The 17,927-nt window shown below is 33.4% G+C and overlaps 1 protein-coding gene and 1 long non-coding RNA gene across 2 annotated transcripts; both read right to left on the reverse strand.

The window, feature by feature from the left end:
* Positions 1-3,673: 3,673 nt before the first annotated feature.
* Positions 3,674-5,036, reverse strand: LOC143199723 (uncharacterized). Its single transcript, XR_013006530.1, has 2 exons — positions 4,854-5,036; positions 3,674-3,762 (listed from the first exon to the last, which is right to left on the reverse strand). It is a non-coding gene; the product is annotated as an uncharacterized LOC143199723 (long non-coding RNA).
* A 50-nt stretch (positions 5,037-5,086) lies between these two features.
* Positions 5,087-13,385, reverse strand: LOC143200227 (inactive pancreatic lipase-related protein 1-like). The gene is made up of 8 exons (XM_076410624.1): positions 13,256-13,385; positions 13,040-13,191; positions 10,676-10,804; positions 10,474-10,623; positions 10,314-10,422; positions 8,826-8,930; positions 8,506-8,759; positions 5,087-5,326 (listed from the first exon to the last, which is right to left on the reverse strand). Exons 1-8 carry the CDS (start codon positions 13,383-13,385, stop codon positions 5,087-5,089), a joined length of 1,269 nt encoding a protein of 422 aa, XP_076266739.1.
* Between the last annotated feature and the right edge of the window lie 4,542 nt (positions 13,386-17,927).

A 17,927-nucleotide genomic window follows, 5' to 3' on the forward strand; every position in this document is an offset into this window, starting at 1 on the left:
ATACAAAAAACTGAACAAGTGGGGAATGATCTATGAAATAATTAAATTTGCTAACAAAACTAGACCTGTGTCAAATAAATAAAATTTAAAACCATCAACGACGCCCTAATGATCTAATGACAAACAAGGAAAAGAGAACGCATTTTTATATAAAAGTATAGGTAATTAAATTATTGTTTTGTAAAAATAATGAAGTATTGACTGGGTATTTCCTTCAGTTTTAAAATACGATCATCTATCGCTTTAGGCTAGTAAATGTACAATATGTTAACCGAAAGCTTGAGGTAGTCAATTCATTAATGGCGATAGTGGATCAATAATAGCAGCGAAAATTGCAGTAGGGATCATAGTTGATCATATTTTGAGATTTTTACGACAATTTTACTGTTTTCATATATGGTGGTTCATTTTCGTTTGGTTTTAACTATATTGGCTGGATTTGATCTAAACGATTTTGGACTTGTTTAAGGTAATGTTTATGTATATGGTTCCTCCAGTTCATCTTAGTTTCTCAAATATGTAAATAAATTTAAATGTAGTATCTTTCTTAAAATAGAAAGACTGGACATATAGTAATTAGATTTTTGCTATTTCGTTTAATTCAATTTTTTTTGAATCAAATATTATTTCGAAAATTTTGCAATGTTTTTTTTTCCTCCTTGTATATAGTGTCAACATTAAATCAAATAATTACAAATGTGCGTATATTTATTTAAAAAATACTTTATTTGTAAAAAACGAGTAAATAAATGAAGTTGTATATCCATGCGCCAAGCTTGAATTATTCTCTGTTATAGTAAATGAAAAATAAATGGAACTCAATATGCGCCAAATCTGGAGATATCTGTTAAATAATGTACCCTCAAAAGATACATTAGCTACATGTTTACGTTCACCTAACAAATGGTGTCTTTTGGTTGTTCATCGTATGCTTACTTGTATTTCGTGATACAAGTTAGTATTTTTAGAGTACATATATACTATTCCAGTACTTCTCTGTATAAATTTTAGTCATTTATTTGTTCATAAAATTTAAATAAAAACTAAGCTTAATTTTATTGAAGCAAATTTATCAAAATAGAATTTTAAATTTTCAATTAACTTTCCGCCAGTTTGCCTTCGAAGATGTTCGAAATGGGACTGTTTCTACCCAATTTTCAATGGTATTTGGTAACCCCAGATTCCAGTAATCAACGGCTGAGCAAGTAAGCTATTACAATCCGCTTTTGGTGGCCGTTCGCCCTGAACTGCAAGTAGACCATACTAGTTGATAACAATTTCAGTTCACCTTAGGTGGACTTACACTCAGAACTTTGACGATTATACCGGGTATTTAGGACTAGGTGTATTTTTAAGCATGCGTGTATCTTAACTGAAATAGTTTATGGTTAAGAGTTTTGGAACACCTTAAACCTATCTGTCATTACCATACAGCTTCAGATGTGATACTTTGGACTGAACTCCACTTAACTACTCCAAGGAATGCTTCGATTAACTTCTGAACGATCTCCAACCCAACACCAACCTATCTTCTTTTATTAATAACAATTTTTATTCCAGTTAAAATAATAAATTCAAAAGAGAATAGACTTAGGATCACCCTTGAATCCTACCGATAGCGCTAGTTATAAAATGAGAAACCGTTTAGAACACAAAAATTATTAATTTACTTTAAAAATTGTTTTATTCAAGGAAAGAAGACACGATTTGAAAATAAACCAAACCAGTCTCTCTCGTTGACGATATATTGACGTCACGTCATTGTTGACGTGACGTTCCATAATGTTCCATTCGCAAATAATTCTACAAAAATACGTTCGAATTAATTCAATTCTCAGTAACGCTAAGGGTGCTTTAAAGAGAGTGATCCTAGGTGAAAACAAATGGATAATGAGGGGTATGAACCGGGCTGGCTCCAGGAAAGAAAATTTTTCCGGCAAAGGGTAGACAAAATATTATGAACATTGCGTTCCTGTATATAATTCGACGCTTATGTATGGCCCAGATTACATTTCAAATTTTATAGGTTATGTTACAGAGTATTCTTCTTTATGATCTACGACGATTAACGCAAGTGATCGGCGAGTGATTGTTTAACATTTCACTAGCGCCAATATTCAAGGTAATGACGGTACACATGGTAACATATGGTAAGCATTGTGACAGTGAAAAAGTTAACTTTAAAGACCAACGAACATTAAAAACGATTGTGGCCACACAACATAAAATTACCGCGCCAAAAGTGACAGCAGAACTTCACTTGAGTTCATTGTTTCGACAAAAATGTACAGCTAGAGCTCATATTCGTGGATGCGCTCAGATTGCGAAACTCTTATAAAGCATGTCCCGTTATGATTAAACGTCAATATCGTAGTATTCAGCTGGTCCTCACATTCACACCATTGAACGGATTACTGTGAATGGATACCTAGACTAACTTAATAATGAAGGTCCTATTACGCCTAACATATTGCTGTCCAAAATTGCTCATACAATTCGATCAAAAAGGTTGAGTTTTGGTTTGAGGAACATCAATATATCATGAAACATATTTCCTAGACAGCACAATTGCCAAACCTCATACTGTAGATATATATATATATATATATATATATATATATATATATATATATATATATATATATATATCTACTACGCCACAGACTCAAACACAATCAAAATAACTCCAGCTGAACAAGGCCAAGAGGTTTTAAATATATACACTATTAAACATCAAGCAACTAGAGATATATATGATATCTATATGATATGTATATTGATACCCGACGAAAATTATAAAAATATTTATGAGATTAAATATCTGGACCTCAATTTCATTAAATGTGAAACACCATACATAAAAAGAATCATCCCACAATGCGCCAAATGCCAAGTATATGGGCATACCAAAACAAAGAGTCGCAAGTTATATCGGTGTGCAAAATGCGCAAGAGAGCAGGCGACGAAAGATTGCACGCGCAAAACACGTAACGGTAAACAAAGATGCGTCAACTGTAACGGTGACAATCCGGCAAATTATAGGGATGAACTTACTGAATCGATCTTATACATGTTAGTTTAGTTATATTGTATAACGGAAATCATAAAACAACACTTATTGCCCACAGGAAAATTGTTGAAGTTCCAAGAGATTAATTGAAAAATTATTAATTTGTCTAGCCCCTGTATATTACCTCTAATATCATAAAAAACAAGCTCAGATTATTGAAGTATTGAAGATCAGAAAATCAACATTGAAAAATAAAGTAAATTTTACAATTATTAATCTTTTCTTCTAATTTCAAACATTCTAGTAGATGTCTTGCAAGTGCTGATTTCCTTACCGTTACCAACGACCAAATCAATCAATTGAAAAAGTTTGAAGGCGAGAAATTCTAAGCACAACCTGAAAAAAACCAATCATATGTTATCGGTATTGATACATTCACTATATAAGCAGAAACCTGAAAACAGTTATTTCGTCATGTCAGTCGCCGTGTTCACGATTACTCCTCCTTAATATCAGGTGTTCTAATCAATGCCACGTAGTGGAATAGTATGTTCTTTCAGAAAAAGCGGTATTTAGAGTTTTTATTAGATAAAATCAAATTTAAATAGTTTATTAATGGTAATTATAGTACAATGAATTTTTTAACTATTTTAAATTCGAATTGTCGTTTTCAGTTGCATGGGAAAAATTCTAAATAATCTCCGTTTTCAATCTCTGTCAAACCGTCTTTCGGGCATAATTGGGACAATGATCTGGAAAATACGAATTAAACCATAATATCCTCATTTGAAATATAATAATCCGTAGAATATTTTAGATATCAAGTTATTATTCTTTGAAAATAAAGATTCTAAATGTGCATTTTTCTAAAAATGTTGTTTTTTGATGGGTATTTACAATAATGAGTACTTAAGTGAACGTCAATATAAATATAGAATTAGTGTCCTAGTTTTCGTTGTAAAATTGCCTTTATTTATATTTCTGTAATAATAAGTAAAGTAAGGTAAGTAAACCCATCCATATCGACACATAATCGGAAGCCACAAAGTTTTACTGCGAATATGGGAAGATCAGCAAGGGAGAGTGAAGTATGAGTTGCTAAATTCAAATGATATTGTTAATTCAGATGGCTACAGACGTCAATTGAACAAGTTTAACGATATTGTTGCAACAAAGACTCAAAATCATCCTCTTGTATGACAATACTAGGTCACACGTTTGAAGAGTTCTAACATTGTTGTATTTTGGATATAAGGTTCCATTGTACTCACCAAACATAGCGCGTTCTAATTGTTACGTATTCAGTTCGATAAAGCATAGCTTGAATGGCCCACAATTTCGAAATTATATAGAATTTCCAAAATGGATGGATGACTGGATTACTGTCAAAGCAACATTGCCTTTTCCAAAGGATATCGCCATGTTGCCAGAAAGATAGAAAAAGTTATATAAAATGATGGAAAATAAGTTGATTAATATACATTGTACCAATTTTTCTCAATAAATTTCTTTGTAAATCGAAAAAAATGGTCAGTACACAGGTAAACATTTAATACAAGGATTACAAACTTCATAATGAGCGAGATGGAATGCCACTGGATAAAACAGAGGGTCTCGCATAGCTTGCGCTTTTATATTTTATGAGGAAACTGTCAGTTTTGATTTACACCAGTTTATAATTAAATGCTTTTATTCATTTCACCAAAAGAAATTAGTTCAGTTTCCCAGAAAATATTAAGTGATATTGTGTAATTGTAATTTTAATTTGGAAGTAAACAAAATTATAGAAAAAAAGAAGAAACGACAATTTAAAACCAAAGCAGATAAAGATTTCTTTACATACAAATTATCTATGTTGCTATTTATTCTGGAGATTTCCACTTTTTCGACATTGATGAACTGCTTGCATTCCAATATGCAAAATATGCTCGGTTTTTCATACCAACCAATCTTCACAGCTTTGATAGAATCCATCTCCGGATTTCCTGCATAAAATACCAGACTATTATCATTACCTCGTTTGAAATCTCTGAAACAGTACGATTTAACTGGGTAATCTATTATAGAATACAAGTTTTACCTGGCTATTGAACTGGATGATGTGGTCACCATATGATTGACATCAATGAGTATAAACTTAAAGTAGCCACTGTATATTGGCTTACTACCTTTGATGTGAAGGGTGATTTTATACTGGAATAGGCAGTAAGGTCTTTTGCTCGCTGTTTGTAAAAAATACGAACCATTATAGTTGCTTTTGTATGTAATCAAACCAAAGGTTCTGCAACTGTCTTCTTTGCAAGAAGTGCATATACCCTAAAACAATATCTCTCAAGAGTCTAACTACTTTCACTATTACAGTATTCACAGTTGATCAATAAGTCAAACGTGAGAATGAAACTTGAGTTTTATTATTTCCCTTAACTTCAATACACTTATTCCAAAAATCGTTTAATTTAGGGGTACCACCAATGTTTAACCTCATTACCACTGTATGAAATGAACATCGCTTAACAAAAGAATATTCGAGTTGTTAAGGTGTGAGGGTAGCCAAAGGTCAGAGGGAGCTAAATCCGATAAATAACATTTTTATTTTGTGTGAATCTGGCCATTTTGCTGAAAATTCGTATCTAGTCACTCCAAAGGTTTTTTAATAATAAAATTAGTTTATTTATTTAATCAGTTTAATAGTAATATAGGAACAATATTTTTTTGCAACCTAAAAAACTCATACTTCCTAGGATCTCAATATTTGTTCCAAAAAACTTGTGCTTTTTATTTTTAAAATAGAACTCAGGGTGTCATGTTTTTGCATTGTTCAAAATGTTCATAATAAACTTAAAACACTAAGCAATGATATACCGATATTAATATGGCATTTTGCCTTTTGTCAGACTTGCATCAAAACTTACTAAACAATCTCAAATATGTGTGTGGCCTAGCATTTTGTTTTTAATAACCTGTTTTAATCAAAGCGGCTGTTGTGTGTAACATTTTTGTATATTTGCCCGTATTCTGGCCTTCGCGAAATTCTGCGCTCATTCTGCATTGATGGTTTAATTATGGTTTAGCAGCTCATAGTATACTACACCAAGCTGATCCCACCAAGTACAGATCATTTTCTTGGAGTCATGGATATTCGGATTTTGCGTTGATATTGATGCATTATCAGATGGTCCCCATGTTTTTTTTTTATTTCGGATTATCGTAATAGATGTAAATTATAATGTCAGATGACGCCCTTATGCAATATTAAAATGTCAACTACAAACCGCAAACATACAAAGATGTAAATAGCTAAATATTGTAAATGCAAAATGTTCGATATTAGTTTTAAACATTAATTTCAAGAATTCAAGTTTATTGTTATTGTTAATAGTCAAGTGCTGACCATAATATTGTACTTTGGTTTATAAATAAATAAATATTTTTTTTCTTCGGATCGAACCAATAATTTAATTTGCACTTTTTATCACTAGTGACAATAGTATGCAAAAACCTTTCCGGCTTTTCTATTGAAGCAGTATTGCACAAATGACCAAACGCCTTTGTCACTTGACTTAATTCAAGTGGCACAACATATCCGAGCCTTTGCGTGATTGTAAATGATTTTTTGTGTTACTTCCGACAATTCTGCATATTTGTGTTGCGTTTTATATGGCTCACAATCCAGTGATATCTTCAAATCCTTGTCTGAAATTTATTTTGGTTATACAGAAGGGTCCTGGACTTAGGCATCAAAACCACCACCTCTAAAACGCCGAGAGCAGTATTCTTATAAGAACCACGCATCGTTATATAACCTTCAGTCACTTTTTTATTGAAGAAATTGAAGAAAAAAAGTAAAAATTCGATGAAGAAAGGTTCGATTTATTCGGTACAAATTCTCCAGTTCAATCTTTGATGAAATGGGGCATACTGACAAATGAAGCCTATCAGTGGGGCTTCAACTTGCAGTTGTTTACAAATGTACCTGATGCGATTTAACACACGGTAACTCTAGCTCTTGTAAAACCTTTCAAATTAATTTATGGACTGATAAGCACCAAGAGGATCTGAGTAAAATAATCATTCCTTCTATCTAATAGCTTTTTCTATCTCAACATTATATATTTCAATAAGAAATAAATAGGTGTACTATTTAGAATGGCCCCTTGACATAACAGGTTAATATAAAAGTCTCCGGCCCACACATAGATGGCGCTACTACAATTAAATCCATATGTTTCTTAGTTAGCCTTAACGCTCAAAAGATGTATGTATAAATTTGGCAGCTGTCGGATTATTAGTTTCTGAATTATAGCATATTGAGTGAAGAAACATTGTTTTTTGAAAGGAAAAAATACAGTTGAAGCAAAAACTTGGTTTGATGCCGAGTTTCCGGACATTGCCCCAGGAAAATCAACCATCAGGGATTGGTATGCTAAGTTTAGATGTGGTGAAAAGAACACCGAAGACGTTGAACGCAGTGAACGCCCAAAAGAGGTTGTTAAAGATGAAAATATTAAAAGAATCCACAAAATGATTTTGAATGCAGAGCAGACACTATAAACATTTCAACTGAACGTGTACATTATATACCCCACGAATATTTGGGTATGGGAAAGCTCTATGCAAAGTGGGTGCCGCGCGAGCTCACTTTTGATCAAAAACAACGACGAGTTAATGATTCGGAGCAGTTTTTGAAGATGATCGAGCATAATCTTTTGCATCGATATATGACAATGGATAAAACATGACTCCATCATTTCACTCCGAAGTCCAATCGACAGTCATCCGAGTGTATTGCACACGATGAAACTGCTCGAAAGCGTGGGAAAACGCAACAGTCGGCTGGCAACAGTTTACGGCGTCTGTATTTTAGGCTGCGCATGGAATAATTCTCATTGACTACCTTGAAAAAGGAAGGATTATCAACAGCGACTATTATATAGCGTTATTGGACCGTTTGAAGGACGAAAACGCCGAAAAACGGCCGCATATGAAGAAAAAGAAAGTGCTGCTTTACCAAGAAAATGCACCGTGTCGCAAGTCAGTGAAAACGATGGCAAAAGTCAATGAATTGGGCTTCGAATGGCTTCCTCATCCACCGTATTCTCCAGAACTGAACCCCTGCGACTTTTTCCTGTTCTCAGATCTCAAAAAAATGCTCGTTGGGAAGAAATTTTCATCGAATGAATAGGTGATCGCCGAAATTGAGACCTATTTTGAAGCAAAGGACAAATTGTACTAGAAAAATGGTATCGAAAAGTTGGAGGGTCGCTATAATCAGTGTATGATACTTGAAGGGAATTATGTTGAATAAAAAAACTAATTTTGTCAAAAAAATGTGTTTTGCTATGGTAGGCCGGGGACTTTTCAACTGACCTGTTACAATTATTACGATAACCCGATAACATATCTGTGTACTTATAATTAACTGAAATTTCATAATAAATGCTGCTGTCTGCCTCCAAAAAGAACAAATATACAAGACAAAATAATTTGTAATATACCTGAACAAAATCTGCAAAATTTTTACATCTGATGCCTAAAAAGCTACAAGATTCCTTTTCCAATGATTCTATAAAGTACTTATAGGACCTCTTGTGACTGCATCCTGGTAATATTTCCCCATTCGTTAAGCTATTTCTACTAACAGATAACAAGTCTGTCAACGATTGATCCACGGGACATCCGGGCTGTATATCAGCATCATTAATAAAAAAATCAGTATGCCCAAAATTTTGTCTAGATCCCTGATGAATTTCTATATACAGAAAAAATATAACGCAATAAATGTTTTAACTCGCATTATAAAACTGATAAAACTAACTGAAAAATGCATCAGTGTGCAGGACTTCGACATAAGTTGCGTCTGTCGGATCCAGTCTGACACTAGGTGGCATTCCTTCAAATCTGGGACCGCTAGGATCCAAACCTCGAATTTAGTAATAAAATTTATAAAATTAATCGAAAAAAAAAGACATCATGTAAATAGATTTTGTTACTTGCTTCTATATATATAACACCTTAATTGAAAAGTCCCCGCCCTACCATAGTAAAACACATTTTTTGCCAAAATTAATTTTTTTTATTCAACATAATTCCCTTCAAGAGTGATGCAGTAATTATAGAGACCATCCAACTTTTCGATACCATTTTTATAGTATGATTTGCCCTTTGCTTCAAAATAGGGCTTAGATTCGTCGATCATCTCTTCATTAGACGAAAATTTCTTCCCAGCGAGCATTCTTTAGATCTGAGAACAGGAAATAGTCGCTGGAGGCCAGGTCTGGAGAATCCGGTGGATAAGGAAGCAATTCGAAGCCCAATTCATGGATCTTTGACACGGTACATTGTCTTGGTGAAGCAGTACCTCCCTTTTCTTCAAATGTGGCCGTTCTTCGACGATTTCGTCCTTCAAACGGTCCAATAATGCTCTGTCGTAGTCGCTGTTGATGGTCCTTCCTTTTTCGAGGTAGTCAATGAAAATTATTCCATGCGCATTCCAAAATACGGACACCATAAACTTGCCAGCCGACTGTTGCATTTTCCCACGCTTTGGAGCGGGTTCATCGTGTGCAGTCCACTCGAATGACTGTCGATTGGACTTCGGAGTAAAATAATGGAGCCATGTTTCATCCAGTGTCACATATAGATGCAAAAACTCGGGTTTATTATGCGTGAGCATCTTCAAACACTGCTCCGAATCATCAACTCGTGATTAAACTTCTGAAGTGAGCTCGCGCGGCACCCTCTTTGCACAGATCTTTCTCATACCCAAATATTTCTGAATGATTGATGTACACGTTCACTTAATATCTTTAGAGTGTCTGCTATTTCATTCAGTTTCAATTTACGGTAATTCCAAAATCATTTTGTGGATTTTTTAAATGTTTTCGTCGGTAACAAATTTTTTTGACATCCACTGCGTTCGCCATCTTCGGTGCTCATTTCGCCGCCTCTAAACTTAGCATACCAATCCTTGATGGTTAATTTTCCTGGGACAGTATCCGAAAACTTGGCAACAAGCCAAGTTTTTGCTTCAACTGTATTTTTCCCTTCAATGAGCAATATTTTATCAACACGCGAAATTCCTTTTTATCTATTTTTTTTTTCACAATAACAAATGTTGTTTCACTCAAAATGCTATAATTCACACACTAATAATCCGACAGCTGTCAAATTTACACACACATCTTTTGAGGGTTAGGGTCAACTAAAAAATATATAGATTTAGTTTTAGTAGCGCCATCTATGTGTCAGGCCGGGGACTTTTCAACTGAGCTGATAAATTATCAAGTTTCCTGTGAAACGTTACCTGTGATTTTTTTAATTCCTGGTAGTAGTTCACCTACATATCCAGCTATATGAGCCCCAATACCATGTCCCACAATATGCAACTTATTAAGTTTAAACTCATGGTTTTTCTGAAAATGATTTATAAACTAACTGATCGGTTACTTAATCAGTTTCATCACCTTCAGCACCCGGATCATGTTAATTACTTCCAGTGATACAACTCGACTATTTGCTATGGCTTGATCGTAAGGAGCTTGAGCAGCATGACGCCAATCCACCGACAGAATATTACAGTTCGGAATGACTTGAAACAGGACTTTCGACAAATGCTGAAACATTTTTGGTTATTATATAATTGTAGAACGTATTTTTGGGTTGTACCTTTATCCAACCTGAGAAACCGTTACTTGTGAAATCATGTATCAACAAAAAAATTCCCTCATTTTGCTTGTATCCGCTAGTTTTAATTGACTTCTCATTTGGTGTAAGCACATTGTAATAAACGCTACTCTAGGAAACATTATGAAAAGACGTCATTAAAAAAAAAGAATTTAGATATTGTGAATATAAAAATTTGCACATTATTTCAAAAGTCAGAAAATAGTCCCAAAACTGATAGCAAAAACAATCGTGTGAGACTAAAAACTTTCTAAATTGTAAGACTTCAAGTATTTAATAGGTAGTTACCAATTAAATCCCAGAATCCTATTTCCAGTGTAAGTTACCAATCAAGTAAGTTTCAAGTGCACCAAGTACGATAACGTAAATAAATATTAGGCTTATTAATTAATTTTAAAGGATATTCAACTGATACTGTTACTGTGTAATAATTGAAGGCTCACTAATGAGTAAGATTTTTTAATCAGTGCGTCCGAATTTGTATGGAGTAAATCGCATTTGCGGGAAGTGTTACTTTTTATGTCAGTTTGAAGATAAGGGTGGCTGAAGGTTACCTTATGCTGTGAGCGTATCAATGAGCGTTCTGGCAACCAAAAAAAAATTGAAAACCAGGATTTGAAGGCATTATAATTCATGCGTTTGAGCCGAGCGTTGTGCGAGGAACGGCCGGAATACGAGCAATGATATAATTATATTACTCTTTAGCAACGCTCGACCACAAGTTGCAAAACCGTTAAAAACATATCTGGAAACATTAAAATGGGAAGGGTTTGCCCACTCACCATATTCTCCAGACATTGTTCCTTCTGATTACTACTTGTTTCTAATTGCTACCGTAACCTGTCTGAGCAGCGCTTCACTTTTATAAAGATTCCAAAAATATGCGTCGATGGCTCGTCGATAGCCTCAAGAGATACCTTGGTCTTTCGAGATGGATCCGCTAAATAGTCTCGATGGACAACACTTTGAAATTTCGATTTTGACAATAAAGCTTCAGATAAAAAAATCATTTAAAACGAATTCATCGGACTAACAGATGGGGAAATGCGAAGAAATAATTTGTTTAAATACAAGGCCTTTATTCGATAAAATAAAAGGTTTATTGGTCCGACAGGTAAGACATGGCAATGTGTTTCGAAGAGAGATATAGAAATAATATGGTACATAGAAAAATAATAATATATAGAAATACAATACTTCTGCTTTTAAATCATTCAGAACTAAAATATGAAGCCTTTGGAAAAAAGCCATTTACAAAATTAGAAAACATAACGTCACAGATTTATGTACTATTATATTATATAGGCTTTTAATCCTCTGAGTAAAACTGGGAGGACAGGTAATTATATTATAGGAAAATGTTCAATATAATGTAATACTAAAAAATTCAGATATATATTTCTATATATTAACTTGCTACAGGAGAAAGAGAAGGAACATTCAATTTTTGCATCCCAATATAGATATTTGTCGAAAAACGGAAATATAATCAAGATTAAAAACCGGATTTTTCAAGCTATTATTTTAACAATTCTTCTCTATAGCTGTAAGATTCGGAATCTAATATAGCTTTTATTATACTGCAGATTGCAATACTTTATACATATTCGTCAAATACCGAGAAACTTCTGAATCTTGAGAAACACGACAGAACTAGCATGAAAAGAAAGGAACAATTGAAAGTTATATATATCAGAGCCAGAACTGTTGCGACCAATCATCAGTGACAGCAAATCGTGGTAAAGCTTATTTGACATCTTGCGTCACCAATAAGAAAATAAAAACTGTCTCACATCCTCCACTAAAGCAATTGATGATAATAGAGGATTTCAGGTTTTCTTAAGGTCCTTACAGACAAGCGAAAAGTGAAAAATCCTCGCCTTGACAGTGGAAGATTATTAGTAAAAGGATCATTGCATTGTACACAATTGGGCTAGCATTTCCCCAGTACCAATATTTCTTCTTATAAGTAATAATTTCAAAGGCTGTGGAAATATACATCTACGCCACTTATCAACTTTTTATTGGATAACAACCGCTTTCCAGAAAGATATTTTTTCAAGCTCGGGACCTATGAAAGTGTGGTGGTACTTGTGGTATCCCACCTCTAGCATATTTTTGTGTATAAGTGCGTTATCCTGGTGATATTTCTGTAATTATCAACCAGATCCCTTTTACATTCTGAATTACACCCTCTGCTTCGACTATTGTTTCGTGTGTTACACTTACATTAAACATTATTAAACGACATCTAGTCTTTTTATATTTTTCTATAAGCCATATCACAAGCGTTTACTTCGAATAAATAACTAAAATTTGGTTGGTTTTTGTAGCTTGTATACCTACAGGTTTGCTATAATTTTTTCGAATTAGTAGAAACTCAGTTCTCAGCAACTCAGGATCCGCTGGCATCAAATTTGTGGGTCTGTATTTTTCATTGTACCATTCGGAATCAATTTTAATGCAACCCAACTCCCCAAAACACTTTGTCGTTATACCTAGTGTAATATACTTTATATATAGAGTTTAATTGTTTTCTTAGGTTTTACTAGATTATGTTACCTCTATTATCCGCCGTCTTTTCGGTTGTCGAGGATGTGATTGCAATAAAATCATCATCACTATCGCTTGTTATTAGATTTATAAGCGATATTATTATAATAAAGAGTTGTTTCGATATTTTAAATGTCATAATATGTCAAATATCTGACGAAATAGTATAATAGTAAATAAATAGTATATTTTCCTCTAATCTAAAGATGATAAATGGACGTTATTAATATAAACGATGACGCTCACTATTATATTCATGTAGCCAGTGTACTTTTATTTACTTGATAAAAACAAACAGATATAAAATACATATATATAATAAACACAAACCCACTTTACTTGAATTTAGCATGGGAACAGAAACACTGCTTCCTTATTATTTCTTTTTTATAATAACTTTCACATGATTGACGGGATAAAGTTTATAATCACCATGTGCTAGATTTGATACACTTTATTGATCTGAAACCAAGCAGGAAGTCAACTTTTGACATATACAGGAAAATAACAAGCCAAAATTCTAAATTTTTTGCTTCCTATTACAGTCATATTCAAAAAAAACTTACCCATTGATATGCCGAGATATAATATACGACCAACGTATTCGAAAAAGCTCATTTATTTCACTCTGCATCTATTTTCCGGCTGTGCATGCTGTATTTGTTTCTGGTTCTGACAGAAAATGAGGATAGCTGTCGCTTGAATCCATTCCTTTATTTTGGCATACATTCTTTCGTTGTTCAATTATGCATAATACTATCTCTTGACCAGCTAATTAGCCCTACCTTTTCTTATTTATCAAAGTCTGGTTAAAAAGTAAGAATGGAAACAATATGATTATTATTTTAGATAGATTGTTTAATAGGAAAATAACAAAAACTGTTTGCTATGAATCTTAAGACCTTGACTTTATGGAACTTGGTCTATCTACTTACTACCATCTAGTGTTTAGCCAAGATATTTCGGGCTGTATGTTCATATATTATATACTGCTGATGTCTTATAACCATTGTTTTATACTCTCGTCTTGTCCTATCTACACTTTTAGAAATATACGTCTTTTGCATCTGTGTCGCTTTTTGCTTTAGCTGTCACTGTTGTGCTTGTGAGCAATTGATATATTTTCTGGCAAACCTTAAATATTATTTTGATGCAATTTTTCTACCATTAACATCTGTTGATACTTGAAGAAACAAAAAATGGAATGACGTGACTAGCTTGAAGTTATCTGGCGGTGTGAGTTTATATGCAGTAAACCTGTTATTTCAGCAGTTATATTATAGTTTTATTGAACTAAAATATCCACAAAAGTATTAGAATTCTCGAAATTATTCTGTCTCCGTGGTTGGAAAAGTCATGATGTCTTGTTTCCAAATTGTTTCATGAAGACCTTAATTGCTTCAAGAAAGATAGCGGAATCTATATAGTCACTGAATGTTTGCTCCTAATATTTGTCTTGGGATTTAAGAGAAAATGTGACTTGGTGTTTCAAACAAACAAAAACAAAAAGTCTAATCAAATTTACTTGAATTACTAGGTAAGCAGAGGTCTTACTTTGAAAATTATAGCAATTATTAGTACTTGGTGAAGTTTATTTAGGGATTCTCTCGCACTGACTACCATTCAATTTCGATTTGGAAATTTGTCCATCTTATTCACACCCTAGTATAAGAGTGAACTAAAAAAATATTATTCCTATATTATAGGGGTTATGTGTACTGTAATTATAATTTGGAAAGTTAATCCATTACTCTCAAAGAGGCAAGTAAAATGCCTATCTTATACAGGGAATCTCTCTATCAGAATCTCTAGTGTTACAAAATTGTTTTTATTTTTGCATTTCCGAGAAATATGGCTCTCTGAAATCCTACTAAAAATTAAGTCATTCGTTTAAGATATAATATTTAACTTGATTTAACACTTGATCTGAATTGTTGACGCAATGTTGCCGCATTAACTCTGAGTTTTAGTATATTTTGACTATGACCTATAAAAAAATTCTAATATAAATAAAATAATTGAACAAGAATGTTATCGAATTTAATTTATTATAACATTATGGTATATCTAATGCATATGTTATCGGCAGAAATTACCAATACAATTAATCATACAGCCACAATAATTTATAGGTTAGAGTTGTTTTATTATATTTACACTACACTTTATTCCATACTAGTATAGGTAGAGTTCTAGGCGGGTTTTTCTGTGTAGTGGTATCCCCCGAAGGCCTAATCCACCTAATTAACTATTGTATATCTAAGTAATGAAGTTTACTTTCACTAGAGAGCATATTTACCTTGTACGCTTAGTTCTTGTTTCTTTCAATGGAATATTTCCTTTAAAAGTCAATTTGGTATTACTGTATTTCTCCTTGTTTGTTCTAGTTCATTCTGTTATTACCTGAAAACATCTTCCTGGATAAAACTGGATATAATCACTGTATTTTCTTTAATGCTTTTGCTATATCTGCGAAGCAGTTAGTACTATTACACTCCTCATACATTTTAACCAAACATTCCTATATATCTTGAACATTAACACACATGCACATAAAGCTCTCACACTCTATAACATAATCTTCTACAGCTAAATCATATTAATTATATACTGACCTTTGTTGTTTCCTCTTTCACCACCCTGTCTTGGTAATTTCCAGAATTCAATCTTAAACCAATATTCATAAAGAGTTATTCAATCACTGTCACTTTCTGAATCACTACTCAACTAAGTAACAAAGCTGTTTATTTGCAATCTATCAAAAATTTACTCACTATTCCACCTTCTGTCAAATTCATCTTCAATATGTCTGATAAAATTCATTCAAACCGAAGGTCTAATTGTCGACAATGCTTCTTTCCATAAATCCAGACAGTTCTGGTTTGAATATCCTTCTCGACCTGAATGTCTATTGTAATAATTCTTTGTAATACCCCATATGAACCCAGTTGGATTAAATATGCAGTGGTGGGGAGGAAGGGTGCATAATACTCTGTGGCCATAATGTACAGCAATCGGATCTACCATGTATCTTCTCATGCTTATTTCTAAAAAAGTAAATTACATAAAACACAATTAAATATTTCATTTATATTTACCAAGCAACAATTTTTAATTGTTCATTCTTTAACGTGGTTTCTTCAAAATTTATTTCATGTAATTTAAGTTAATTCATAATTGCAGCCTTTGTTCATGCATTTGTTGGGATCTTCTCCACTAGTGTAATATGATATGTTGCATTGTCCATAATAATAACATAACAATATATTATAACAAGTCAATTCAAAAGTCCCCGGCACACCACAGTAAAACACATGTTTTTGGCAAAATTAGTTTTTTTATTCAACATAATTCCCTTCAAAGGTGATACACTAATTATAGCGACGCACCAACTTATCTATACCATTTTTGTAGTACGATTTGGCATTTGCTTGAAAATAAATCTGAGTTTCGGCAATCATTTGTTCATTGGACGAAAAATTTTACCAGAGAGCATTTTTTGAGATCTAAGAACAGGATATAGTCGCTGGCCAGATTTGGAGAATACGGTGGATGAGGAAGCAACTCGAAGTCCAATTCATGATTTTTTGCCATCGTTTTCATTAACTCGTGACACAGTACATTGTCTTAGTGAAACAGCACTTTCTTTTTCTTCAAATGCGGCCCTTTTTCGGCGATCTCGTCCTTCAAACGGTCTAATAACGATATGTAATAGTCGCTGGTGATGGTCCTTCCTTTTTCAAGGTAGTCAATGAAAATTATTCCATGCACATCCCAAAATACAGACGCCATAACCTTGCGTTTTTGACTGTTACGTTTACCAACGCTTTGGAGCGGGTTCATCGTGTGCAGTCCACTCACATGACTGTCGGTTGGACTTCGGAGGGAAATGATCGAACCACGTTTCATCCATTGTCACATATCGACGGAAAAACTCGAGTTTATTATGCTCAATTTTGGTTTTAGTACGCTTGTCATTGTTTTTGGTGAAGAGTGAGCTCACGCGGCACCCACTTTGCACCGAGCTTTCTCATACCCAAGTATTCGTGAATGATATGATGTACACGTTCAATTGATATCTTCAGAGTATTTCATTCAATTTCAATTTACGATCATTCAAAATCATTTTGTGGATTTTTTAAAAGTTTTCGTCGGTAATAACCTCTTTAGGGCTTTCACTGCGTTCACCGTCTTCAGTGCTCATTTCACCACATCTAGACTTAGCATACCAATCCTTGATGGTTGATTTTTTTGAGTCAATGTCCAAAACCGTAAAATTCCTTTTTATCCATTTTATTCACAATAACAAAAGTGGCTTCGCTCAAAATTCTATAGTTCACAAACTAATAATTCGATGGCTGTCAAATTTTTTCACGCATCTTTTGAGGGTTAGGGCTAACTAAAAAACATATGGATTTAATTCTAGTAGGGCCATCTATGTGTCAGGCCGGCGACTTTTCAATTGATCTGTTAACATATCAGTGAATTATTAATAAGTGCTGTGACTAACAAAACAATTGATAGTTAATCCAATGGTTATGTTTTTCCATTAACTTGTTGTATTTACACTATATTTATTATCATCTTGCCATGAGTGACCATTTTGAAATCCAGGTTTCATCTAAATATACAACTTGATATAATAATTTTTCCTTGATTTTGTTATATATTTTTGAAATTT

This window comes from Rhynchophorus ferrugineus, unplaced genomic scaffold (genome assembly GCF_030347505.1).
Source record: "Rhynchophorus ferrugineus isolate W39M unplaced genomic scaffold, kcgeb_rfMv2 rfM7, whole genome shotgun sequence".
In the NCBI taxonomy this organism is placed as follows: domain Eukaryota; kingdom Metazoa; phylum Arthropoda; class Insecta; order Coleoptera; family Curculionidae; genus Rhynchophorus; species Rhynchophorus ferrugineus.